The sequence below is a fragment of the Balaenoptera acutorostrata genome, chromosome 10 (genome assembly GCF_949987535.1).
Source record: "Balaenoptera acutorostrata chromosome 10, mBalAcu1.1, whole genome shotgun sequence".
Taxonomy (NCBI): Eukaryota; Metazoa; Chordata; class Mammalia; order Artiodactyla; family Balaenopteridae; genus Balaenoptera; species Balaenoptera acutorostrata.
In genome coordinates, this window is record NC_080073.1 from 11,773,309 (window position 1) to 11,798,566 (window position 25,258).

The 25,258-nt window shown below is 49.2% G+C and overlaps 1 protein-coding gene and 1 long non-coding RNA gene across 9 annotated transcripts in view; one reads left to right on the forward strand and one right to left on the reverse strand.

The window, feature by feature from the left end:
- The window catches only part of LOC103010051 (uncharacterized), a 133,660-nt gene extending 123,955 nt beyond the window's left edge, over positions 1–9,705 (forward strand). For 7 of the 8 annotated variants that reach the window (XR_009009473.1, XR_009009474.1, XR_009009477.1 and 4 more), the window contains one exon: positions 8,594–9,705. This is a non-coding gene — a long non-coding RNA (uncharacterized LOC103010051). The remainder of the gene's footprint in view (positions 1–8,593) is intronic. The other variant, XR_009009478.1, reaches the window with a different exon arrangement.
- Positions 1–25,258, reverse strand: part of ITPR1 (inositol 1,4,5-trisphosphate receptor type 1) — a 320,598-nt gene that overhangs the window by 6,963 nt on the left and 288,377 nt on the right. Inside the window, exons 57-61 of the mRNA XM_057554628.1 lie at positions 24,365–24,457; positions 23,037–23,176; positions 22,292–22,457; positions 19,306–19,466; positions 2,125–2,286 (exon numbers count right to left, since the gene is read on the reverse strand). Coding sequence (XP_057410611.1) covers positions 2,125–2,286; positions 19,306–19,466; positions 22,292–22,457; positions 23,037–23,176; positions 24,365–24,457 — 722 coding nt within the window. The remainder of the gene's footprint in view (positions 1–2,124; positions 2,287–19,305; positions 19,467–22,291; positions 22,458–23,036; positions 23,177–24,364; positions 24,458–25,258) is intronic.

Consider the following 25,258-nt stretch of genomic DNA (forward strand, 5'->3'; position numbering starts at 1 on the left):
GTATCACTCCTTAACGTTTAAGCGCGTGATGCGACTTCTGAAACTCTTTAACGTTCTTAAAAAATGAATGAGAATTTAAACAGTCAACCATGAAAGGCAAACAGAGTACAGTGACAAAACAAAACAAGGGAAAATAAAAACACAACACACACCCAAATTCAAACCCAGACTGTAGGACCAGGAGTTCCAGCCTGGCATTTTCAGGTAAAGTTGGATAAATTTCCTAAGAGCCTGCCGTGTACCTGAATGCCCACACGAAATAAAATGAGGGAATTGGGTGCAGTACCATCTGAGGTCTTGGCTACCTCCTATACCTGTGATGCTCTGTGCGAATTCCCCAGCTTCAGTTCACTCCTTAGATCAGCGTCCCCGGTTTGCACGGTGTGCACCACTGAAGCAACTTCAGAACCACCCTCAGGGAGCGATTCAGCACGCAGGATTCTAAGCATTGAAAGGACAGGCCCGGCCTATAGAGGAGGGCTCGAGTGGCATTTACTACCCCAGAATACCCAATAATAGTTTGTTTCAGACGTGTTTACAAATGGCACTTTATAGAGCGCTAAATACTTCCTTTATTGAGGTCTGCATGAGATCCAGTTTTGTAAGATTTTTTGGCATCTAATTTAAAACATCTGACTTAATGGAGATTCTTGTAGCCACAGCTCTCAAAGGGAGAGGAAGGGAACTCGAGCATTGCTACATGCCATACGGAGCTGCCTCGCTCTCCAGCGGGGAAACAAGCAGCTGTCGCAGCCAGCGTGCTCGTGAATCAGTGTAGTCCTGTGGAACATTTGTCAGGTGTTTCACAGCAGGGGTAAAAGGTTAATAAAATAATAAGCAAAGTAATCTAGTTAGATCTTCATTAGTTGTACTTATTTAGGTTATTACTCATTTTAGGTGGCTACCAAGCTCAGCGCTGTAGACAGCCTTCATAAATAAGGCCTTCTGTTCCCATTAGTCTTTTTATTTGTATCTTAATACATGTGAAAGGAAAGAACTTGAGGCCAAATGGCATCTTGGGGCTCAGTTTGGAATAATTTAGTTAGAAAAGAAAATACAATTCAAAGTAGGATTGTTAAAGTGCCATGTAAACTACCTCCAAGAAGAGTTGATCCCAGACAGGGTCTTCACTAGTTATTAGGTACCGAAGAGTAATAAATCACCTGTGAGTATACCTTACAACTTACCTCCAGGCCAGCCTTGCCTGATAACTATTGCTGTGCAAAATTTATAATCTTGTCTATGGAATTGATAAAAGCTTTCAGCACCGCGTACGGAAGGCTGAACTGTTGCCATGTTTGTGCAGGATTACCCAGTCAGCTGCGGCAGAGCACAGGTCCTCCCAGCGGGAGATCACCACCTGGCGACTGTGAGCGCTCATTTTAAGGGGGTCAAGGGCGGGGCGGGGGGGGCACCGGAGTATATAGGGTTTGCTACCAACTTGCCCCCTTCGCCCAACTTAGTTACAGGGGCAAAGCATTTATCTTACGGACAGGGAGCAGGGTGGGGCAGCACACCTGTAGACGGCTCAGCTCTGTGAGAGCAGGGATGCGGCCGGCAGACGGGCCACTGCTTCACCCCCAGCACCTGCCACGCTGCCTGGACTATGGGAGCCACTCAGTAAGGATCTGGCCAGTGAATGAACCAAAAGGAGCTCTTCCTTGACTACGGTTTAGCCCAGGATGCTGAATTTAAGTATCTGGGGTGAGGGGTTGATAGATCTGAGGGCTGAAAAGCAAAACCAGAAACAGCCTTTAATCTTTGGTCAGTGAAGGAAAGTCAAGAGTACAGCTTTACACATCGTGTTTTTCTGTACAGCACTTCATTGAAGTAGTTTGCATTTTCTCATTTTCTGGTTTTGTTTTTCATATGAAAACCTCGTCCTGAGCAGCAATGAAAGTAGCGTCATGGGCTTATCCTGTCAAAGGGCAGTGAAGGGGGAGTGGAGGGGAAACTGACGGACTAAATGGGTTTGTCCTCTGTTGCCCGTTTCCTTTTCTATCCAGGTGATAAACTTCAGCATTTTAACATGAGCATTACTGATTTTTTTCCTCACCACACTTGGTGTGTATGGTAGTGGGTGTGTGTGGGTGTGTGTAGGCAGGTGGGGTTTCTTTTCTTTACCTGGTCCTTTAATTCTGACAGCTGCCCAGAAAGATTAGTGACCAGCTTCATGGTGGACTCCAGCTTCTCCTGCAGGTTCCTCAGCTCATTCTGTTCTCCTTCCGAATCGCTGCTGACCAGGGACATGGCTCTCATCCTTGGGAACCAGTCAAGGTTTCTTTCCTAGAATCCACATGAAAAAAAGAGGGAGTCACTTCAAAGAGGAGACACGACAAAGGCAGTCTTACCACACCATCTTTTCTTTGTGCCGTCTTTCACCAGGCTCTTTCTGATTGCTGCAGAACTAATGTACTGCACTGTGTATTTTTTTAAACCCTTCAGTAAATATCTTTTTTTTTTTTTTTATTTTTTTTATAGCTACTTTATTTATTTATTTATTTATTTTTGGCTGTGTTGGGTCTTCGGTTCGTGCGAGGGCTTTCTCTGGTTACAGCAAGTGGGGGCCACTCTTCATCGCGGTGCGCGGGCCTTTCACTATCGCGGCCCCTCCCGTTGCAGGGCACAGGCTCCAGACGCGCAGGCTCAGTAGTTGTGGCTCACGGGCCCAGCTGCTCCGTGGCATGTGGGATCTTCCCAGACCAGGGCTCGAACCCGTGTCCCCTGCATTAGCAGGCAGATTCTCAACCACTGCGCCACCAGGGAAGCCCAGTAAATATCTTTTTAACTGAATATAATTAAACTCTCTTAATTCCTGGAAGAAATCACTTTAAAATATGAGAAAAAGTGGGTTTCCAAACAAGATTCCTAATCTCCAAATACGACTACTGCCACTCCATCTGTGACCTTTGCAAATGACACAGCTAATGAGATTGGAGTTTTAAAACTGTGTTAAAAGATATGTAATAAAATTTACCATTTTAATCATTTTTAAGTGTACAGTTCAGTGGCATTAAGTGCATTCACATTGTTGTGCAGCCATCACCACCATCCATCTCGGGGATTCTTTTCATCTTCCCCAACCGTGTCAACACGGTTGACATTATTTTTAAATTCAAGGCCGGGAGAGAAGAATCCAAAAAGCAATATTTCTCATCACATGCCAAAAACGGGATAGAGAGAAGGAGTGGCAGGCCTCGGCCCCTCCAGTTGTCCCCTGGGGATGACCCCTCAGCCCGCCTCAGTATGGCGCTGGGTAGAGGGGATACCTGGGTTCTAACCTTTAAATAGGGGAGACCCCAGCCTCTAAACAGAAGCCCTTTTATTTTTTATTCTGATTGGCCATTTTAAACCAACAAGGAATAAAAAGAAATCCTGATCTAACCAGCTCAAAAAAAAAAAAAGCAAAGTCTGCGACTTTGACCACTCTAGATACCTCACACCGTGCTGAATGTTTTTTAAAGCACTATACTTGGAAAATCATTTGCAAACACTCTACATGAATTTTAAGATCCCAAGTGTTGTGGGATCGACCCGATACGCATATGGGTGTGTTTGCTTGGTAGAGGGTTGTTAAGAGGCTGAAAATGGAGAGCGGGTTCAGTTTCCCTCTTTGTGAACTTATGGACACCACCTCTCGACTCTTGTTTCCTTTTCCTTCCAGCCTGAAACGGCTGGTGGGTGCTGTCAGTTGGTATAAGAAAGACCCATTCAGTCTCCTTCCCTGTCTGTCTCCTCCCTTTGTTTTGACGCCTATAGCTCATACCTGTAAACAGCATTTCTCACCGCTGGTTAACAGAATGGACAAGCCTCCTCCTCCCACCTCACTTCTTTCTGCCCACATATGCTTTTCTCATAAAAAGTACACCTCACACCTCCTGGGTGAGTTCTGTACAGAGAGGCAGGAATGAACTGTAAGAAAAGCTTCATCAGCCGGAGGTAAGGGGAGGCAGACTGACTCATTCCACATCCATCTGGCATCACATCTCACCTGGGCCATTCGGATCTCGTCGGGATGAATTCTAGTAAACATCCTAACACAAATCATGCCCACTCCACCAACACACACACACACACACACACATGGAATTTGCTGTTGTTGCTTTGTGTACACCAGAGAGCAGCAGAATTTTTCTGCATAGTAAACATTTTCTGATAGTAAATATCTTTGGCTTTCTGGACCATATGGTCTCTGTCACAGCAAATCTGCTATGCAGCCCCCAAACACCCATAGAGAATACACAAATGAACTGGGGTAGCTGTGTTCCAATAAAACTTTATTTACAAATGCTGGCGGAGGGCCAGGTTTGGCCCACAGTCTGGAGTTTGCCAACCACTGTCGTATACAATAGAAGGCATCAACATACTCAAAATCAAGAACAAAATACCACAAGACGTCTAAATTTTAAAAAGCAAGATAACTAAACCGTGTCTTGACCTAATGCAATCTAGCAATACGGAAGCCAAACAAGAACTAGCTGAAGATATTAAAAAGAAGGCATACCACAGTGGCACGAGGTGTCCCATCTACTTGAGAGCATTTTGCTTAAGATGTGTGGGGAGTCTAGTCGGGACTCACTAGCCTGCCAGCGTCCTGAGAGCAGGAACCACCTTAGTACAGTGACTGGAACACAGCAGACCCTTGATAAATATTTGTGGAAGCACGAATGATAAATCCACTGCCTCCTGGTGGACCCTGGTAACTAATGCTTAAATGGTAAACCTCCATTGCTTAGAACGACGGCTGGAAGAGGGAAGTGATGCTGTTTACCTTCCCCTGCCACACACCCTGTGACCAACACTCCCTTCCCATGTGCCCTGATGTTAGCCTGTACTCGTTCTCATCAACCTCCCACCACAGACAGAGCAGTGGGCAAAAGGACGTTTGACAAAATACCCCATTTCAAAGATGACCAGCCTAAAACCCTGGAGCGTTGCCACGTCTAATCAGTTTTCTGCTGTGTGTCTACAGCGAAGAGGAGAGAGCAGACATCTGAAAACATTTAAGCACAGGAGCGACACTGAAAGGCAGCTGAGGTCACCTGTCACTGATTATACCACCGCCCCATGTTAGTCCTTCACACATCATCCCACCATCCCACCGTGCCACTCTAAGGGAAGAAGCACCTGACTGCTCAGGGCACAAGGAGGGGACAGGTGGCTGGTGGTTACTCTCAATAGGCAGCGTGGGCCCCGTGACGGAGGGAGAGACGGGTGGCCAGGCTGATGGACCATGGGCACAACTGCAGCAACGCCGGCCGTGTACCCGAGACTGGATATCCACGGGGACGGCTGCAAATGTCTGCACACTGACCCCTGAGGAGAGCAAGGTGAAGAGGAAAGATCCAAAGTCCCACTTAAACCGTCAGACTCAGGAGCATATGGACACACCATCGATGGGGATACGACAGAATGTGACGTAGCAGGGAGTTCAGAGATCGCTAAGGCCTACCCTGCGTGGTAATGCAGGACACAGCCCCAGGAGGGAGGAAACAATCCCTGTATTTCAAAGGAGATCCTGAGGATGATCTGGTGTTTACAGACTGTAAACTTCTATTACTGAGTATGTTTGGGGGGAAATATTTGATAGTTCTCTAGATTCAAGTCAAAAGTATAAGCACTCTTGGAAGAAAACATTTTTAAAAATACAGCATATTCAACGAATACTTAAGGAGCCCTTACCTTACATGCTTGGTTCTGAGGAGACAGCAGTGAGCCCCCTGCACTTGGTCACCGCCTCCTGGACCTCTTTAAAGTGGACGTGGCTTTGAAACCTGAGTATGAGGTAGGGTTCCTGCCATCAAAGTGCTTGCAATTTAGTTAAGGAGAGTGGACATTTCAGTTAAAAAAAGAATGGAAATAAAGCACCTAGGCCGTGTCAAATGAGCGGCAGGAAGAGAAGGGTCAATGTAAGGACTGACTACAGTGGTTTTGCGTGGCTGGAATCCTCTTCGTGGAGGGCCTGGGCCTGAAGGAAGGTTATCACTTGGCCAGACGAGGGGCCGGCGTGAGGGCCTTCTCAGCAGAGTGGGGGGGGGGGGGTTGGCACAGCCCTGAAACCAGTGTGGCCGCAGCTGGGGCGGAGGGCAGACAGGCGGGGCAGTAGCCCAGACCGCGGAGCACTGGGGAGCGATGCCGGCTGGGCTGGCGAGGGAGAGGGACGGCGGTGACAGGAAGAGGCCTGGACACATGGGTGGCGGGGAAGGGGAGGAAGTGACCGGAGCCCCTGCCCGACGAGGCGCTGGCAGAGAGAGGGGACGTGTACGAGCCGGAGTGAGAGCTCACCTGCAGCCCACCGACTCCCAACATGCAGAGGGATGTACAACTGCCTAAAATGGGTAGAGAATTCATCTCAAACCTGCCTCTCAAATTTTCATGTTCATTTGCTTAGCAAACCCTCCACAAAAACAGAAAACACAGATTTCCAAACAGTCCACGTTAAACAGGTCTTCAAAAAAGAAGACAGAAAATCGATACAAGAGTCTGCTTAAGTTCCTTAAGTTTAAGGAACAGTTTCTTTTCCTTATTCTAACAGCAAGCGACCACATGACGATAGATGAAAAAGAGAATTTTTCCATGGCAGTTTCCCACCTTCTTCCATGGTGTATGTGATTTGATCCCTGGACTCCCAGGCAGTGATTTCAGAAAGGTCTCTGACAAATGCAAAATGCACAGACCTCATCCAACAACCGTTTACTGACTATTTCTAATTTCTGTGCCTGGCACAGGGCTGAGTGCTGAGGGTCTAGAGATGAGGAAGACAAGGTCCCTGCCCCCAAGGGGTGGAGTGCAGTGCAAGGAATGTGTAGTGCGGGGCTCAGGGCATGGCTCTTTGCTCCCGTGGACCCCACTGCAGCCCCAGCTCCGAGTCCTGAGTGCCCAGTGAGTATCCGCTAGGCCATCGAATGGGGTCCACGGGCCTTAAAATGGCTGCTACCGGCATCTTTGCTTCTCACCGCAATGGCCAAGAGATGCACTCAGATGCTGTTTGTATCTGTACTTCTGTAAATGGGCTACCACCTGTAATCCTGGGGCATGAAGGCCCTGCCCAAGGGGTACATAAAGCCATAGACAGAAATAATGCATCTTTTTAGAATGTCCATTTTAGTCAGTGGTTAACGATCGAAAATATTTTTATATTAAACTCAAAATATGCCCTGGAGAACATGAAACTGAGTCCGATTTTAAGGGTAAAACCCCAAGATTTTAAAGAAATGTCATACTTTTCACAGGCCACTCTGTACCATGTGCCCCAATCCTGGCAATACACCTTCGTTCTCCATTTCATGAGAGTCCTTCAGTACAAAGGGAGGAACAGGATTTCCTGGTCGAGATGTTTACCAATTAGCACCTTAAAGGTTCTCCCTCACTGCCCTCCTCCAACCTTAATATCTAACAATGCAAAGCAGAGGTGGGGCCCCACTCAAACCCTAAACCACAGGAAACAAGGTATCCAAGTGCTCTGGATGGTGTGTACCGGTAGCTCTTCTGCCCCGACGTGGGTATGTACCCAAATTTGAGGTCCTAGGTAGTGCCAGTATTTTAATTAAATAATCATCCTGGGCTGTGAACTCTCATCTCAAATTACCAACAAGCATCTAGGAGTTAAAATTAATTAACAATTCTAGCCAGACTGTTCTCTCAGTTTCCATTCGGCTTTGCACCCTGCGCAGTGGGATAAGCTCCGACGCAGCGTTAAGGCTCCTCGCCAGCAGGACCTTCTGCACAGAGATCAAAATCTTTACAGGAAGATCGTTAGACTATCCCAATCCTGGCCTTGGAGCAGAGAGAGAACCCCTGAGTCCAGTCACTTTCTCTTTAGCTCAGACTTTCAGAGCAAATGCTGAGCTTGTCTGAGTGCTCAGTGACTCCAGGGAAGCCTGCGCCCATAGTTCCCCAGCTAGCCAGGGGCTGAAGGTCTATAAATGTTTGCAGAATCCTGCCTTTATGTCCATTCCAGATCAAAAACATGTCTCAGCATCCTGACTTCTCTTGCCTTTTTAAGAAAGTCATCAACGAAGGCATTTTTGTTTATACATGAATTCATCTCGGGCTGTGTGTGTGTGTGTGCGTGCGTGTGCACGCGTGCGGTCAGGAGGGTGGGTCTGGGGAGGCTCGTGGGTTCCCTGCACGTCTCTCAGCCGCATCTGTCGCTCTGGGTCTGAGAGCCCCTCTGCGCTTCCCTCGCTTTCCTCGCTGCTGGCACCTCGCATACCAATGTCATTAGGCACTGTCTGCCCTGGTCCTCCTACAATCCAGCCAGCGCAGTTCCCGTCACAGCAAGCACTTCCTCTGTCAGAGCAGACAAACCGACTCAAGCCACAGCCGGAAGCAGGCTGACCACAAGTGCTAAGGTTCTGGTTAGTTCTTTTCTAGGTAAAGTTGGAAAAGTCCCTGCAAAGGCAAACACTGAAGTTTTAGACACGGGGGCGGCACTGACCTCTTGAAATGTTCTTGACTGGAAAGAGGGAGGGTGTGTGTGTGAGAGAGAGAAACACAGAGAGAGAGGAGGAGAGGAAGTTGGATTGTATGATGCAAATGCTCATCATTCTGAGAAGCGTTTTTTTTTTTTTCTTCTTCTTCTTCTTCCCAGGTTCAACTGAAGAGGCTCTTCTAAGAAAGACAACTGAGATCATCAGTCACCTCCTCAGAGAAAGTCCACTGAGGTAGAGTTTTGTTTACCATGTAAACAACGCAACATTTATTGTTGAACCCCTTATTCTTTTACAGCCAGACTAGAGAATTGCCATTTTTTGGGTTTTTTTGGTGGGGGCATGAGGGTCAAAGAAAGGGTCATGGGCGAGAAGATGGGTCCTGGGGAAGATGGACCTGTAAGCCACAGAATCCCCTCGGGGAAGATTCAGGAAGGCAAAGACTGTCCTTTCAACTCAAATGTCAAATGCGTTCCCACTTATCTTACCAAGCAAGACGACAAACTGGATTTTCCCAGAGTGCCTGGCGATGCTTCGGTGACAGGAGTGACTGAGGGGCAGGCCTGGAGACAGATGCTTGGCCACCCCATGTATCCAAACCTCCCCATGTATCCAAACCCCCAGAAAATGCCTGGAAGAGAGCGGAAGGGGAGGACTGAAGATAATCCTTAACTTTTCTAAAGCAGGAATATATTACACTCAATAAACTTTAAATATTTGCCCCTCTTGTGAGTTAGGGTGACTATTTGCATTGAAGAGGAAGAAAATAATCTTTAGAGCTCACTTTTCTAAGATCGTGGAAAACAGATAAAACGCAGAATCCATTGCTTTGGGCGAAAAATAGTGATAATAACTCTACGTACGCTCAGTGACTCCAGAATTGTCATTTATAGTATCTATTATACATTAAAAAAAAAAACTAAATTGAAAAAATAGATTCCAAAGGTAAGAAGATTGAGGGTTGGGGGCTAGAGGGACGAACAGGTAGAGCACAGAGGACTCGCAGGGCAGTGAACCTATTCTGTTTGCTGCTGTAATAGTGGATCCATGTCATTATACATTTGTCAAAAGCTACAGAATGTACAACGCCAAGAGTGAATCCTAACATAAACTACTGTCTTTAGTTAATAATGATGTATCTAGGTTAGTTTATCGATTGTAGTAACTGCACCACAGTAATACAGAATAATGGGAACCGGCGGGTGAGGTGGGGAGAAGGGGGCATACGGGAACTCAGTCCTTTCCGCTCCATGTTTCCTGTAAAAAATAAAACCTTTTAAAAAAAATGGATCCCACACCTGGAATTTGTTGGCCAGCCTGAAATTCAAGGGTCCAGGTCCCTGTGTCTCACAGGCTTGTTTCCGTAGCAAGCCCATGATGTCAGTGCGTCAGCGGGAAGAGCTGCGTCCTAGGGTCCGGAGCTGAAGCCCTGACACTGCAGCGTGTTCGCAGGACACTGAGCTGGAGTGAGTCAGCCAGCCAGCCTGGGTCTCTGCTCCCTCTTTTTTTTTTTTTTTTTGAGAAAGAGATTGCTGGCTACTTCACAGGGTTAATGTGAGGATCAAATGGCTGTAAGAACGTGTCCCGTCAACTGGAAAGCACTATGCACAAGTATAGGTCAGTGTCAGCGGCCTAAGGTCACAAAGCTGGTCTGCGGCCCACGATGCCGACTCCAGGTGTGGCGCCCGACTCCCACGTAAGTTAGCTCTTCCTCTCCCGCGGTGAGGGCTTCGATTTTAGAGGCGCAGATTTCTCTTTTGCCGACGGAGCCATGGGAACGGTGCCCACGCTGCTCGCAAATGCAGGCGTCAGCGTGGTCTGCTGCTCTCGTCTCGGACGACATCACCCAGACAGGCCCCATTATATAATCTTCAGCTGGGCTGGAATGACCACTCACCCTTCCAGACTCAGTTAATAGCTGTCCTTGGACGATACAGTGTAACAGAGATGGGCCCCCGCCAGGGAGAGAACCACACCCATTTCTGATGAAATCCCTAGGCGAAGTCAGCTGCAGAGTCACTGCTTCATGTCACTATGGGCCCTCAGGTGAAGTGATGCCGGGCTCCCACTGGGGCCACGAGAAAGCAGCGCTCCCTACTTGGAGAGGTGCAGCTGGGTCCTGGGCCCCTGGGGTGCTGGGAGGAAGAAGCCTGAGGTCACAGAGGAGGGGAGAAAGGTGGGGGACGGCCTGTGCTGGACCAGGGCAGGGCGGGCCAGACAGAGATTCCTGATGAAGAGCCCTCAGGCGAACTCGCCTTCTCCCAGGCTGGCTCAGGATGTTCTGCTCAGGCCACGTCCCCTGCACGTACAGTTAGCTGAGCAATCTACCAGAATATTCCTTGTGGTTACATATGGGATTTTAACAGTTTTTCTTGGTTTTCCTCTATTCTTTTTTGCATTCCACGAGTTTTAAACTTTGATCTCTTTATACAATGATGGTTTTTTGGGTTTGTTTTTAGCCTACTTAAAAGGTTTTCCAAAGTTCTTTGCTATTGTTTCGGGGAAAAACAGTTAGTGTTTGTCTTTGGACATACACTCACGCACACCCACGTGCCACCCCGCTCGCTGCTTCACCTGCAGCAGGGTCCCGCTAGGTAGCGTGTCAGCCTCTGGCTGCTGTGCTGGAAATCTCCTCCTGATTGAAATGGTTTTACTGAAGGCCAGCCCTGCCTAGACACCCTGAGAAACCGGTGATGGGAGGGTGTCATCTTTGTCACCGTCCGTACGACTTCAGTGAGAATTCAAGGGTGCGCCACCACCGCCATCCTGACTTGAGAGGCGTTTGGAAGGCAAGGTGCCCACAGCCTGAACTCTTCCGGGAGAAAGTGCAGCAGAGTCTCCAGATTCCTCAATCCTTTCCAACCGCCCCATTTTACCAAGCTGCCCCTTGCACTCTGACCCACACACTCACTAGCTTGTTCACATGGGTCTCCTCTCTCCCTCCTGACACCTCCCTGCATCCACTCCTGACACAGACCCTCGGTGGTCGTTTGAAAGTTGCTTCGTGGAATTGCAGAGCTAAAGGTGGCCTAAGAGACCCTCTGGTTCAACTTTCTCACTTTATAGGTGGTAACACAGGGGCCCTGTAAAAAAGTGTTTGTGAAAGGAGAAACTGAGACCTTGTCCACGTCATAACCTTTAAATACGAACAGCTGTACCTAAATGCTAGCATCTCTTCCTCATTCTCACGTTCCCTAGACACACACTAGTAGGCCTCATTCTGAAGAGCTACATTTTAAAGAATCCTGAATATACTCGATGAAAACAAATTCAGAACATTCTCACGAAGGCCAGGTGGTCACACCTCTCAGGGGCATCGGGCACTACCGTCCGGCTCTGTCAGACGCAGTCCGTGTTCAGAGCAGAGAGGAAATAAAGGCGTGAAGGCCAGGGAGTTGCCGGCGTGGCGACGGAGCCGGGGACCGAAGGGGCAGGGACGGTGGCCCAGTGGGGTCTGCGATGGGGGAGGAGCGGGGGGCGGGCTCAAGGTGTGGAAGGGAGAAAAGTGCATTTTGGGAGCTTAAAAAATCTGCTGAATTGGGGAAAACGTGCGTGTAAACAAATATTTTATATACGTGTACAGGCATGTACAAACACGTCAATCCCCACACACACCCTGGGACTGACCCTAGCAGAGGCGGTGAACCCGCCGGCAGCCACGCTCGTATTCCGCCCAGGCTCACGGACCCGAGTCCCGGGGCCCTGCGCGAACGGCAAGTTCATGGCTCTGCTCCCCTCGCTGCCGCACACAGTGCCCTCGCACACCCTGGCGAAGGGCAGGCGTCGGAGACTTGGAGGACAGGGCCGGGAGGGCCGTGCGGACCCGGCTCCCGATGCCGAGCGCTTCCGGACAGGAGGAAGCCGCCCACGAAGCGCGGCCGCGCAGGGGCAGCTTCGTACCTCCACACTGGAGGGCGGGACGCGGTGTGAGCCTGGGTGGGGAAACCCAAGCTCGGCAACTGCTCCCTGCAGCTGCCATGGACACGAACCCCGGCTCAAGCGCAGAGGGTGGGGCGAGAGCGCGTCTGGCCGGCTGGGTGGCACGTGCAGTGATGCCGACGCGCTGTTCCCAGCCGCCGAGAGGCGAGTGCCAAACCCCTCTCCACTTCTCCCGCACTCCGACGTGCCTGAACTCTGCCGTGGTGTCAGCGAACTTCAGAAAGCCTTCTGGGCTGGATGAGAGGGCAGCGCAGCCCGTATCCCTACCCGCCCACCGCTGAGGGCTGGCGGAGCCCAGCGGGCATCTTAAGCAACTCCGTGACCTCCCGGCTTAGGCAGGAGAGCGGAAGACACATCTCGGCATCTTATCAACAGCACCGCCCCCCCGCCCCCGCCGCGGCATATCCTCACTGGAATTCCAGCATAAAAGCCCAAACCCACTCCTGTACCTCTGTGCGGAAGCAGAGCGTTTCCACGTCACGGTATCAGCAAACAGGGCCCGCCTGCCAGGCACATAGTGAAGCACAGGTGAGGCGAAAACTCGGGAAAGGGGAGGTCGGGGAGCCTTAGGTGCACGCCCCTCCCTCCTGCACCCGAAGTCCGAGGAGGTCAAGTGAACTGATACAAGATGGAACACACTGGAGATCTCCGGCGGATCAGTGGTGGTGGTGGGGGGGGGGGGGTGGGAGTAGGGGGATGGGCAGGCAGGGGGAGAGCACGGCCTACGCTCCTGTGGGAGAAAGTCGGCGCCAGGCTTCAGGGATGATGGATCAGGCGCTCTGATGTTTAATTTTCAGGGAGTTCTGTGCGTTCACATGAGTCACCTGGGTGTGGGAGCCCAAGTCTGGCTGGGGCTCCGGTGAACCGTCCTTCCCCTTTAACCAACCCCTCTCTCTCCCCAGATGTGGTCACCAAAGGAAATATCATCCCCTGTTCCAAGCTTAGGTGAGGGCCACGAAGTTTATCAGATTGTAGCAAGTCCAAATGAACACCTATGGCAGGTACTCCCTTTGTGAGAGCTGTTCTCTGCCATTCCTGAACTCCAGTCTTTTAAACAAGCCCTGTAGCACCGGACTCAGGTGGCTGCCTGACTAGTGGTGCTGGCGGCAGCTCAGAGACTTAACCCCATCGTGTTATTTGTGCGCGTTCCCTAGGGGATCCTCTCTCCTGCTCTTCTCCCTATCCCCCTTTTTCCGGCCCTTGCCTCTTCTGAAGGCAGCTAATTCAGCACCGCTGCGGAGAGGAAGGGCCCGGGAGGCGAGCCAGTCCTAGTCAGGAAAACCCGCTGCATCCAGAGCCCAGCGGCTGCGGGTTCTCGACACTGAGGCATGTGCGCGAGCACAGGTGGAGTCACACTGAACGTGCACATGTCAGGACACCTCCAGGGTGGGCGCCAATCAGCAGACCTGGATGTGAATCTCAGCCCGAGCACTTCTCAGCCGTGTGACCCTGGAGAAGCGGTTCAACCTTCCTGGGCTTTAGGTTCCCGTCTGGGAGATGGTGATAGTGCCACCTGCAGTGCTGTTACGGGGACCAAACAAGATCATGCACGCAAAGCATTTATTTCAGTACATACTGATTAAATGAGACCTATTACCACGGTATGATCCAGTCTGCTTGGGTCAGGGCAAAGCACGGCACAGCCCACAGTTCACAGGAGCACCCTCTGTGCCCCAGAACCAGGCTGGCATGGAAGAAGGTCCTCCCCAGCTGGGTCACCGTTCAGTTCACTCGTCAATTCACACACTATCCCGGCAAAGAGGAGGGGCCAGAGCAGCCCCTGTGAGCTGTGGATGAGCGGTATCCCATCTGATCACCGTGTCTTTAAATGCGATTAACTCAAAAACACACCTCTGAAAATACACTTCATGTTGCCAAGGGAGAATTCCAAGCTTCAGAAGGGAAATCTCTATTTTATTAGCAAAACAGATGCCTTAATATTTAAGTGATTGGTCTTCTTTACCAGCCTTCCCTCTTAATGCTTCTCAAGTTTCTAACTTTCAAGAATAACTTAAGTCTGCTTTTCAAGGACTGACTTTTCTCCTGAGCTTGACTGTCATAGAAAATTGGGCTGCTGGGTCTTTGCTTGGAATCATATATTTGATCTTTTACCTACAACACGCCCACTGTGCAGTATTTAAATTCCTTCAGGCAAAGATACTCACAACTGATTTACCACTTATTCTGGTTAAATACATCAGACTGCATGGCCTATCAAACCATCATGTATAGACTAACACAAATTCTCATTTCAGTGGCAATGGAGAAAAGCCAAATAGCTCTAAACATCATTCAAGCAAGGGCGTGTGGTACATAAATTATAGTCCAGGGTTAAAAAAACAGTCCACTTATTATAAAGGCTATCGCCAAAACTCTATGTGGTAGCACCAGACTTCAAGTTCATATGGGGAGAAGGGAACTCAGGGTTTTTCCTCCTCCTTTGAACTGCCAGGGCTAAGTGAGGTCACTCTGTAGTCACATTTCTCTGAACGTTCAGCCCTGTCTGGGGCCTGAGTCAACGAATCTGAGACCGGCTCTGCAGTACCGGGTGGCGCTGGGAGTCCTGTAACTCAGAGAGTCACAGAAGAGGCTGAGCGTCCCAAAGTCACCTCCTCGCAGCGCCACCTCCCATCATGTGTGCAAAGCCAAGAGACGAACCCACCAGCTAACCCAGTATAATTGTGATAGAACCTAACACACAGCACTCCGGGGGCACTCCCCACATCACCGGAACCCCTGGTCCTGGGCACTGAACCCGAGCAGAGGACAGCCCTAAACACACAGAGAGAAGTCACACGTATCCGTGACCGACTCAACGGAGAGACAGTGATAACATCAGCCTCGTCCTGCTTCAACATTTAAGGACACAACAGTTTTAAATTTAAGAGAGAGGAACACACAGGAATTTTCCACTGGAGGATGCCCATTCTGACTTTTCTCAGTAATAGCACGTCAACAGCCGAGACGCCTTATGCAGCCCTGGCACCTAGGAGTCAGTGTTCGCACCAGCTGTCCACACTGCAGCCCTCTGCTTCCCGGCTGACGGCTCTGTGCCTGAGTGCTTACCACCTCTGCCTCCGCGCCCACACGCTCCTCTCCTTTCCACCACCCCATGGACATGTGAGGGGACACTGACCCCGATTCACACATGGGTCAGGGAAGGCCCGTGACTTGCCCGGGGTTACCTGGCTCGGAAGGGCCAGAGCCAAAACTCACACCTTCGATATTCTGCCCCCCAGATCCCATTCTTAGGTGGTGATGACTTCATGGGAGGCATCAGCCTGGCCCTGGCTTTGCCAGGAAAGTTCCCATCTCCAGTGAAAGGAGAGGGAAACAATTTTCTATTATGTTTAGACGAAAACTAATTTGTGGGTGAACATCCGGTTGCTAAGTTCTTGACTGTGAGGCAGAGCATCAAATGCTCCTTTCCAGATGTTTCCGTCTCTAGAGAGAGGTCCTGGCCCCCTGACCGTCGGCCAGTTCTCGAGGGAACTGCAGCCTCAGGAGTTGCCCTCTCAAAGTCAGCTTAGGCTTCTAAGAACCCTTCTCCCATCAGAGCCCCTGGCAGTCTACTAAGCAGTTGTTGGTTTCTGAGATGAAAACCTAGTTGCCATCCCTGACACCCCATCTGCAAGCAGTTGTTTTCGGGGCGTCTGCAAAGCTCGCCCACCCTCCGAGCGGCCACCCGGGGCCTTTTCCATTTGGCTCTGTCGGGTCGTCTTTTGGCAACTGTGACATCCCAGTTCTTTAGGAGTCCCTGGGATCTGAACGAACGGGCTAAAGAAGAGCTGAAGAACTCAACACCCACAGCCTCGTGCCACGAAGCAAGAGGCGGTTTTCCCGAGGAACCCAAAGAGCCCGTCTCAGTGATTTCTTCCGGGACGTGATAAGCCAAAGGGCCTCACGGACTCCTGGCCGGCTTTTCCTTCTGTCTGACGCTGCTCGTCAGCTGCCCTTCTCCCTCCTGACGCTGGAGTATTCGCAGCCTCCCGGAGTTGGCTTCTTCGAGACATCTCCTGGCTTCTCCTCCCAGAGGCCCGCCTCCCGAGGAGGGACGCTGAGGACCGCCCCACCGGCTGGGGCTGCGTCTGGGGCTGCGTCTGTGGCATCTAAGTGAGCCCATGACCGGGGCAGGGCGGCGGGGGGAAGGAGCCAGCGCCATGGTGGAGGCTGAGTTCCCTCGGGCTGCCAGCCCCGTACTGAGTGACTCAGCTGGGCACCCCCAGTTCCTAGCCCACTGTGGCTCTCCAGGGAGCCTGCCCGGCAGGGGTTCATGCGGCTTCAGGGCGAGACACCGCCAGGAACGGTGTTGGCAAAATGGCATCGCCTTTCGGCTGGTGGATTGAACGCTTCCTGGGCCCTCGCCCAGCACACAAGACATCTGGTTCCTCAGCAACTTGGACATTCAGAGTTCAGAATTCTTTGATGCTACAGATTTTTAGGCTGTTTGACAAGAAGTTCTCATACAAAGGATGATGCGGATGGGAAAGCACGGTGAACGCAGGGGGCTCTGAGCATGCTGGGTGGCCGGCTGGGGGTGGCTTCTGGCTCGTAATCCTCATCGGATGACTGCTCACAAGCCTCCTGTTAAGTCTTCACGACTGAGACGGAAACCCAGAAGTGCACCAGAGTCTTCTGTGACCGTAAAGCAAGGTGATTAACAGAAAACTTCAAAACTGGCCCCCGAAAGACTTAGAAGATAGGGCACGTTCAGAGAGAGGCAAACGAAGTAAGGGGAGAAAAGGAATGTGTGATGAGGGTGAAAACTACAGGCTATCTCTTCTAAACATTAAAGGATTTAATGCAAATGCAGGTTGGTTTAAGCAATGTAGATAGGTTTGTGTCTGCATGAATGCCGATCAAACGCGGTTTAATTTGGCACTGTCAACACCAGGAGGAAAAGAAAGGACCTGAAGGCTTTTCAGTTAATGTGTCCTGACCCCGGAAAACTACCCGGAAAACTACCCTGTGAACATCTGCACCCGACAACCACCAGAATTCCCAGTCTCCCTCCCTAAGAACAGACCCTGCTCCCACCTGGCCCAGAGCCGCCAGCACCCTCCCCGTGTCCTCCCAATGCTGGGGTTATGGAGTGCAATTCTGGGTCATTAAACCCGGACTTGCATCCCAGCTTCTGAGCTCTTCCTGGGCAGCTTACTTAACCTTAAGCCTCCCTTTCATCTGTAAAAGAGGACATCCATCACCCTCATTCTGGGACTCGTGTCTTTTTCTCCCTCTTCTTTGTGTTATTTTTTTCTCTTTGCCTTCTCCTACTCTAATCACTCTGGTCTCTCTACCCTTCTCTCTTTCTTTTTTTTTTCTAATTTGGTTGGACCACGTGGCTTGCGGGATCTTAGCTCCCTGACCAGGGATCGAATCCGGGCCCCCTGCAGTGAAAGCACGGAGTCCTAACCACTGGAGCGCCAGGGAAATACTGTACCTTCTCTCTTTTAAAACCTTTCAAAAAGTCATCTCTGTGGTGAAACCCCATCTATTTCTCCTCACCCCCAAAGTTCTCTCTTCCTGGCTCCCCACTTTGGGTAGTTTTCTTCATGCAACACAATAAGAGATGTGGAAGAGCTTCACAGACCACAGACAGCTAAATCCACATAGAAGAAGGAATGCTTCTCCTCGGCAGTCACATAACCAGTTTGGCTGATAATTTCTTAAAACAGTATCTGTTTTGTCTCTCCTGTTAGACTCTTACTATTCAGCGTATGATTCACGAACCAGCAGCTTTGGCATCCCCTGGAAGCTTGTTGGAAATGCAGAATCTCAAGTTCTGCCAGTGCCTGCTGAATCAGAATCTGAATTCTAACCAGCTCTCAAGATGACTCATATGTACATTAAATTATGAGAAGCACGGAATTAGACTTAAGGGCCTCCATGGTACAGACGGTACAGCATCCCCAGAAAGCCCCTCAGAACTGGGTGCTCAAGGACTAGGGCCACGTGAGTACTGGCCTGCCGGCGTCCGCCGCCAGGGATCAGCCCTCACCTGGGCTTTCTTTGCATAAAAAGCTTTAAAATCACATCTGCATAAAAAAACACAGAAGGGCTCATTTAGGATAACTTATACCTGGGCAGAGTGCTCAAGTCCTTGGCAACAGGAAGGAGATCAGTGAATTGTGTAGTCTTTCTTCCCGGCTCACGGTCCCCTCTCCTCAGTGAGCTGGTGTAAATCACAGACTCCCTGAACTTCACAGCCCATGCCTCGTCGCTTTACCATACGCCCCTGAACGTTTCAATGAAGTTCAGAACCACAGGGATGAAAGGACAGCTGGCCCGGGACCCCCAGAGCACACGCCTGATGCCCCTACAAAGCCCTGCCTGAGAAGAGCGCTCTGCAAACCTGCGGCAGCTTCCCCCTTCCCGGGCCACGGCGGTCACGCTCCCCGTCAGCCAGAAGATTCATTTGGGACTCAGATTCCTCCCTCATGTGATCCCTTCCTGATGATTAGCAAATTGTCTCCCAGAAAGGCTAGGCTGAGGCCAAACAGACCAACCAGGCTGAACTACACCGAGTGATCATTTACAAAATATACCGCTTAGAGACCAGGTCTTATATAAGGAGAAAAAAACAGAAAAGGCTCCGTCATCAAGAAAAGAGGCCGCGTACATAGAGATGGGAAGGCGGGCTAGAGAGTGAGATCTCGGTTAGAAGCCCAGCCCCGGTTCGGGCGGCCGTGTGCTAACCTCTCTGAGCTGCAGTGCTTCCTCCTTTAACCTGGAGATGACACCACCTGTCTGGGGCTTCTGAAGATCACCTGCAAAGACTCACGAAGAAGTTCCAGAGCCTAGCGCCCGGTCCGTGGTAAGGGATCTGTAGACGCCGGCTGTTATCTTCCCCCCTGGCTCCCAGTACCATGCTCCGAGCGGAGGCCAGGCCAGCAGGCCGGAGCGCGACCCGCCTCCAGGAGCTCTCCCCGCTCACCTTGATCATTTCCGCCACGTAGCTCTCGGGCCCCGTGTACTCCGTGGAGTCCTTGACTTTCACCAGGACGATGAAGCACAGGTAGTGCCACATGTTGTGCTCCTCCTTGATGTGCTCTTCAAAGGTGACGGTCTTGTTGTCAAACTTGTCTCTTTCCAAGCCTAAAAAGAGACAGAAAGCCCCGAGTGAGCAGCCGTGGCGCAGAAAAACCCACGAGAGAACTGCCCATACAGAGGAGGCTGTGGTTTCACTCCCGTCTTTCTAAAGGGTTGGGTTCTGCTGGCCTTATAAATGCATTCACTTCTGCATCATAGCAGGAAAACACACAGGCTGTGGGTCGGATGGACTTGGGCTTGAGTTCCACCTCTGCCACTGACCAGTCGCTGTTTGGTCTCCATATGCCTTAGCTGCCTTCTCAGGGGATGGGAAGACAACCATCTAGGTTCCAGGAGCGTGTGTGGGTTAAATGAGCGTGGGTGTGACAGGCCCGTGCACACAGGCAACCAGTGAATGTGAAGTCCCTTCTCCCAGGTAAATGTCAAAAGGGAGACACGTTAAAAGGTTTGTGAGGAGACAGTGTAAGGACAAAAAGAACTAGACATACAGTTTAAACGCCAGCTGGTAAGTTTTGTATTTTGCAGAGGTATAGGTGAGCAATTCTGAAAATAGCTTCTGTGTATTCTTAGACTGAGGAAATAAATAAATACATGGTGATACTGGGAGTCAGGTATCTAACTGTCAAAGAAGGGAGCACAAAGATGGAAAGGGAGAGAGAGAGAATAAACTCTGATTGTTGAATTGGGATTAGAGGTATGGGTGTGAACTCATCCTTTTTCATGTGTTTATAAAATAGATAGAGAACTGTGTGGATACATGTGTCCTCTAGATCTGTGCCCTAATTAGCCCTGGGAGCAGTGACACACCAAGAGGAATGAGCACACCCAGTCACCAGATCTTGGCTTCTAAATAACAGTCTCCACTAAACAGAACCAGAGCTCTTTGGAGAAATGGCTGATACCAGGGCTGGGTCAGGGAAGATACAAGGTGAGCTTGCATCTAGAATATCTCATGGTGCTAAAAAAGTAAGAAAGTCCATAATAAATGATGGTGACATGGCAAAAACACAAAAGCCAGCTTTGAAGGGGCTCTCAAAATCTGGGGCAATCTGAGCATCAGAATAAATTGTGACAGTAAAGGATTACATAACCCATTGAATTAACTAAAAATACACAAATCCATTGTGTTACAAATACAAAAGTGCAAATATACACAGGGAAAAGAGAAAGTTATTTCTTAAAGTAAAAAGCCAATTAACAAATGTAGAAAGAACAATAAAGTAAGAAAATCATCATTTGGCAAACATCACAATCACAGACTCAGGAAAAAAACTGGATGCAGAAACTGGTGAGTTAACATTTAATTTGAGAAATAATGGGATATGTATGTTGCCTCAAAGTATCTCCTCATAAAATGGTTCTCAATTACAAAGAGCAGAAAAGTAACTTCAGTGGAGAAACAGGGCAATTACCAGCTTAACCAAGGGATCAGAGTTAATACAACCAGTTATAAGATGAACTGGCATCATGTACCTCCTGATATGATGCACTGAGGAGAATACAGCATTTCTTTGATGTTCCTATAAAAAAATGCATAATCTCAATCTTACCATGAGGAAACATCAGAAAATCCCAAACCAAGGGACATTCTACAAGACAACTAACTTTTATATTCTTCAAAAATGTCAATGGACTGAATTCAACACATGACCCGGGACTATCATTTGCTATAAAGGACATTATTGGGATAAAGTGTGAACTTTGACTAGGATCTGTAGATTAAGTAAGAGTATTACATCCTTGTTAATTTCCCAATTTTGATAATTATATTGCATATATATGAGAAGGGTCCTATCTTTAGGAAATATATAGTATTGAAATCGGGATAAAGGGGCATTGTGCCAGCCACTCTCAAACTGTTCAGAAAAATAGTGTGTGTGTGAATAAAGAAAATGAAGGAAAACTTTAACATGTGAGGAACTGGAGTAAAGAGTATATAGAAATTCTTTGTACTATTCTTATGACTTCTGTAACTGGAATTCTGTCAAAATGAAAAGTTTTAAATGGTTTTAAGGGGGCAAAAAGCTAAGATCTTAAGTTTTGAAACGGAAAAAAGATCGTTCTTTGAGTAGACACACCAGTAGGAAATTTATGTATTTAGTAACTACATTATGAACAATCCTGAAATGACTACTCAGCTCCCAGATTCCTACATGATTAACCTGCATTTACATGTATTTCCTTGTAGTTATACTGAAAATGATATCTTTGGTACCCCATGCACCTCCCTTATGTAGCAGTTTACTACTTATCATTAAGTGCCTACACAGTGCACATGCTATGCTAGGCATGTTTCATAAACTAGCTCTCCTAAGTCCCAAGATAAGGCAGAGAAGTACATATTATTGTACCCATTTTAACAGATGAGCAATAAAGGTTGAGAGAAGTGAAGTGACTATACCATGGTTACACAGCTAAGTGGCAGAGGATTAATCAGAAACCAGGCCTGACTCCCAAGCCCAAGCTCTGAACATTTGCACTATAGGCTCTTAGAGGACTCTATTTCCACTTAAAACCTGTTACCATCTGCAGTAAAGACATCCACAGGCTGGAGGTGGAGGAAAGATCTCCATTCTAGTTACTTAGAATGGGAACAAGAGATGCTCTGGCAGCCCAACAACCATGAGACCCTGAGACACATACATTTCAAATGATGTACCATGATGTTTCTGCCAGCCCAAACTTCATTTCTTAAAACCAACTGGCAAGTGCTGCACTAAGTCCATGGGCACTCCAGATACTCCCCAGAAGAACGGATCAGAGGCCCGCTCAGTGCCAAGGGCAGGGACTCTGGAGAACAGCAGCGGCCCTTCCCACGGAGAGTCTGGGCACCCCCAGCCCTGCGGCAAAAGCCAGGCTGCACCACTCACCGCAGATAAAGCACGTGGTCTTTAAGATCTCCTCTTTCTTCTGCTTTTCACTCCTCAGATCGGCAAAGGTGTCAATGATGACCCCGAAAATCAGATTAAGGACAATGATGATGACCATGAAGAAGAACAAGAGGTCATAGATCACTCGGGCAGCAAAGAGGGGCTCCTGGAAAAGAGGCGCCTCCGTCAGCGGATTACCCCCTCTCCCCAGCACTTGGGTGTGCAGGGCTCGGGGCGGAAGGAGGGGACTTGATGCATCCAAGTCAGATGTCCCAGCCCTCCTGGCCCACCCCAACCCCCAGCAGCACCGTGTGCTTCGTTCGGCACGTTACATTGGGCGTCAAAGTGTAAAAGCCACAAATGCAGCTCTTTTCACACCCGCTGTGTATATTGTGAGTTCTCCAAGTGTCACGGGGCACGTGCCCGAGAGCAGCCTCCTGGGATCTAAGGGGTTTACAAATGTGTTCATGCAGGCCAGACCTGGCCCCCGAAGGAAGGAATGGCTTAAATACACGGAGAGGAGAGCAGAAGCTGCCCCCTTCCGCGCCGGGGCTTCCTCCCAGGGCTGCAACTCGAGGGTGACCGGAGAGGAAAGCGGCCCTAAGCAGCTGGTCCCGCACGCATGTCGACTCGTCACCGCTCCCAGCTCTGCCTCTGTGTCTTCGGTTTACGCTGGAGCCCACTGCATTGTGCTCTCACCGCCCACCCTGCCCCCCTGCTCTTCCTTCCCCTGGGGCGCAGCTACCTCTTTGGACGGCTTCCTGAGCACATCTCCCACTCCGCCCCCGCTCCGCAGCCCGTGACTCAGCACCGTGACGATGCACATCAGGAGCGTCTCGCACGTGTGCTCTTTATCCTGCTCCGTCTCCTCTGCAGGGACCCGCTCTGCGAACACGCCAAGTCGTGAGAGATGCGAAACGTGAGGGAAAAGAGATACCGGGATTTGGAGATCAGGATTCCTGAATGCCACCTCACCAGCTGACAGACAGGAGCCAGAAAGAATAAAAAAAAGGAATCGAGCATCCAAAGCTTTCTTTTTCATCAGTTTTCATCACTAAACCTTGCTAATTTCTCAAGCCCAGAATTGCCCTTCCCTCTATTAAATATAAAATATTCCCTATTGTTTTCAGATTTTAAACTACAGTGTCAGCTCTGACCAGGCGCTTGACCTTAGGTAAGTCGCTCAGTACTGAGTGATAAGCATACTCTTCTCTCAGCTCAGGGCCCGGGTGCCTCACCGGGGATGTTGTAGGGCTACATCCAGCAACATTTTTACAGTTGGTCCTCTGAAGAAATCGCTTTAAACTGGAAACTGTCCATTCTTACTGGTTTTTGGAGGAAGAACTTGCTGACTGCCCTGTTCTTTTCTCCAGCTGCAGTGAGAATGGTCTTGCTAAAACACCTATCTCATCATATCACTCCCCTTTCCACAACCTGGATCATCCTTTAAGGAAGCTTTGACCCCCTGAGCCTGACATGTAAGACCCTTCTTCATGATCTGGCCCTTTGTTGACCTCTCTGGCTTCACTTCTTCCTGCTCTATGATCGTTATCTCCCTAAACATGCTGTATTCTACGTCCAAGCCTTTAGGCATGCCGTTTCCTCCAACAGGAATACCGACCCCTCCTCCTTCGCCCAAGATTCTACTGTTTTCATTTAGCTGTCATCTCCTGGGTGATACTCTTACTCCAGTATTAGGCTGGGTGCCTATCTTCTATATTCCATCCTTATTCTCAGCACTCAGCACCCTCTCTAGTAATCACCTCTTGGCCCACCTCCCTCTCCCCCCGCCCCGCCCCTGCCACTATAGTATTATATCTTAGAGTACAACACAGTCCCTGGCAAAGAGTGGGCACTCAGTAAAAACTGGCTGAATTCATGAAGCAGCTATTTTCTTCCCATATAGACTTCTTTCCCCCGCTTCATCCCCCTCCTCTCTCCCAGCCCTTCCTCTTTGCTACTGGCCTTACTTCTGAGCAGTGAGTCTGCTTTCATCTGCTTCCAATGTCATGTGCACCATCTAAGCCTCTGGGGGGAGCCTGGCACTAACATGGTAACGCCGCGAGGTCCTACCTTCTTTGGGTGCCGGAGAGGAGCAGTTCTCCCCAGTCTCCACCCTACACACGTCAGAGTACAGGAACTCGCTTGCCAAACTCTCACTGGCTTCTGGAGAGAGAAGGAAATTTTATGATGAACAATCTGGCAACATATGGTTAAAATGTTTGAAGTCCCCAATTCACGGCTGATTAAACAATTCTTTACATAAATAACACCCGACAAGCCTGCATATAAATTCAAAGCAGAGATGCAATTTACACTTTCATTTGGTGATCTGTATGGGAAAAAAGCCAGAAATGTCAATTCCTGTAAGCTTACTAGAAATATCGCACTTAAATAGCACCTCTCCAACTTTAAAGACAAACAGCTGAAACTCTTCGACAAATACTACTGAACATACAGACTCCAGCAAGATTTATACCAAGTCTGCATGAGAAGCAGGAGTGGAAATCTGAGGTCCAGATCAGTTTAGTTCAGAACCCTAAGATGGTTGGCAGTGAATGTCATTTTTAGTGTCAACTTGGAGGCTGGAGTTACATGCCAAGAATGCAGCATTTGGGAGGGAGAAAAAGGCTGCCTGGCTTAGTTACAATCCTAGTTTGTTCCTTGGACTCAGGGCGCCTGGCTACCAGATGAAAAACCAGTAATATTTCACTGACTAGTGTCAAGTATTTTAATTGAGGGAAAAGGCACTTGGGTATCACTCAAGAATATGTATCTCTCTCTCAAAAGAGGAAATCTCTTCTGTTTTTTCTATAAATTAAAATCATATAAGCTCACTGTAAAACTTGCACACTGTTAAAAAAAAAAAAAAAAAGCCCCAGAGACAGCCACTGATTGCGGTTTGGGGGTATATTCTTCCATATTTTATAAGACATATGAGCTTTTTAATTAAAAATAAAAATCTAC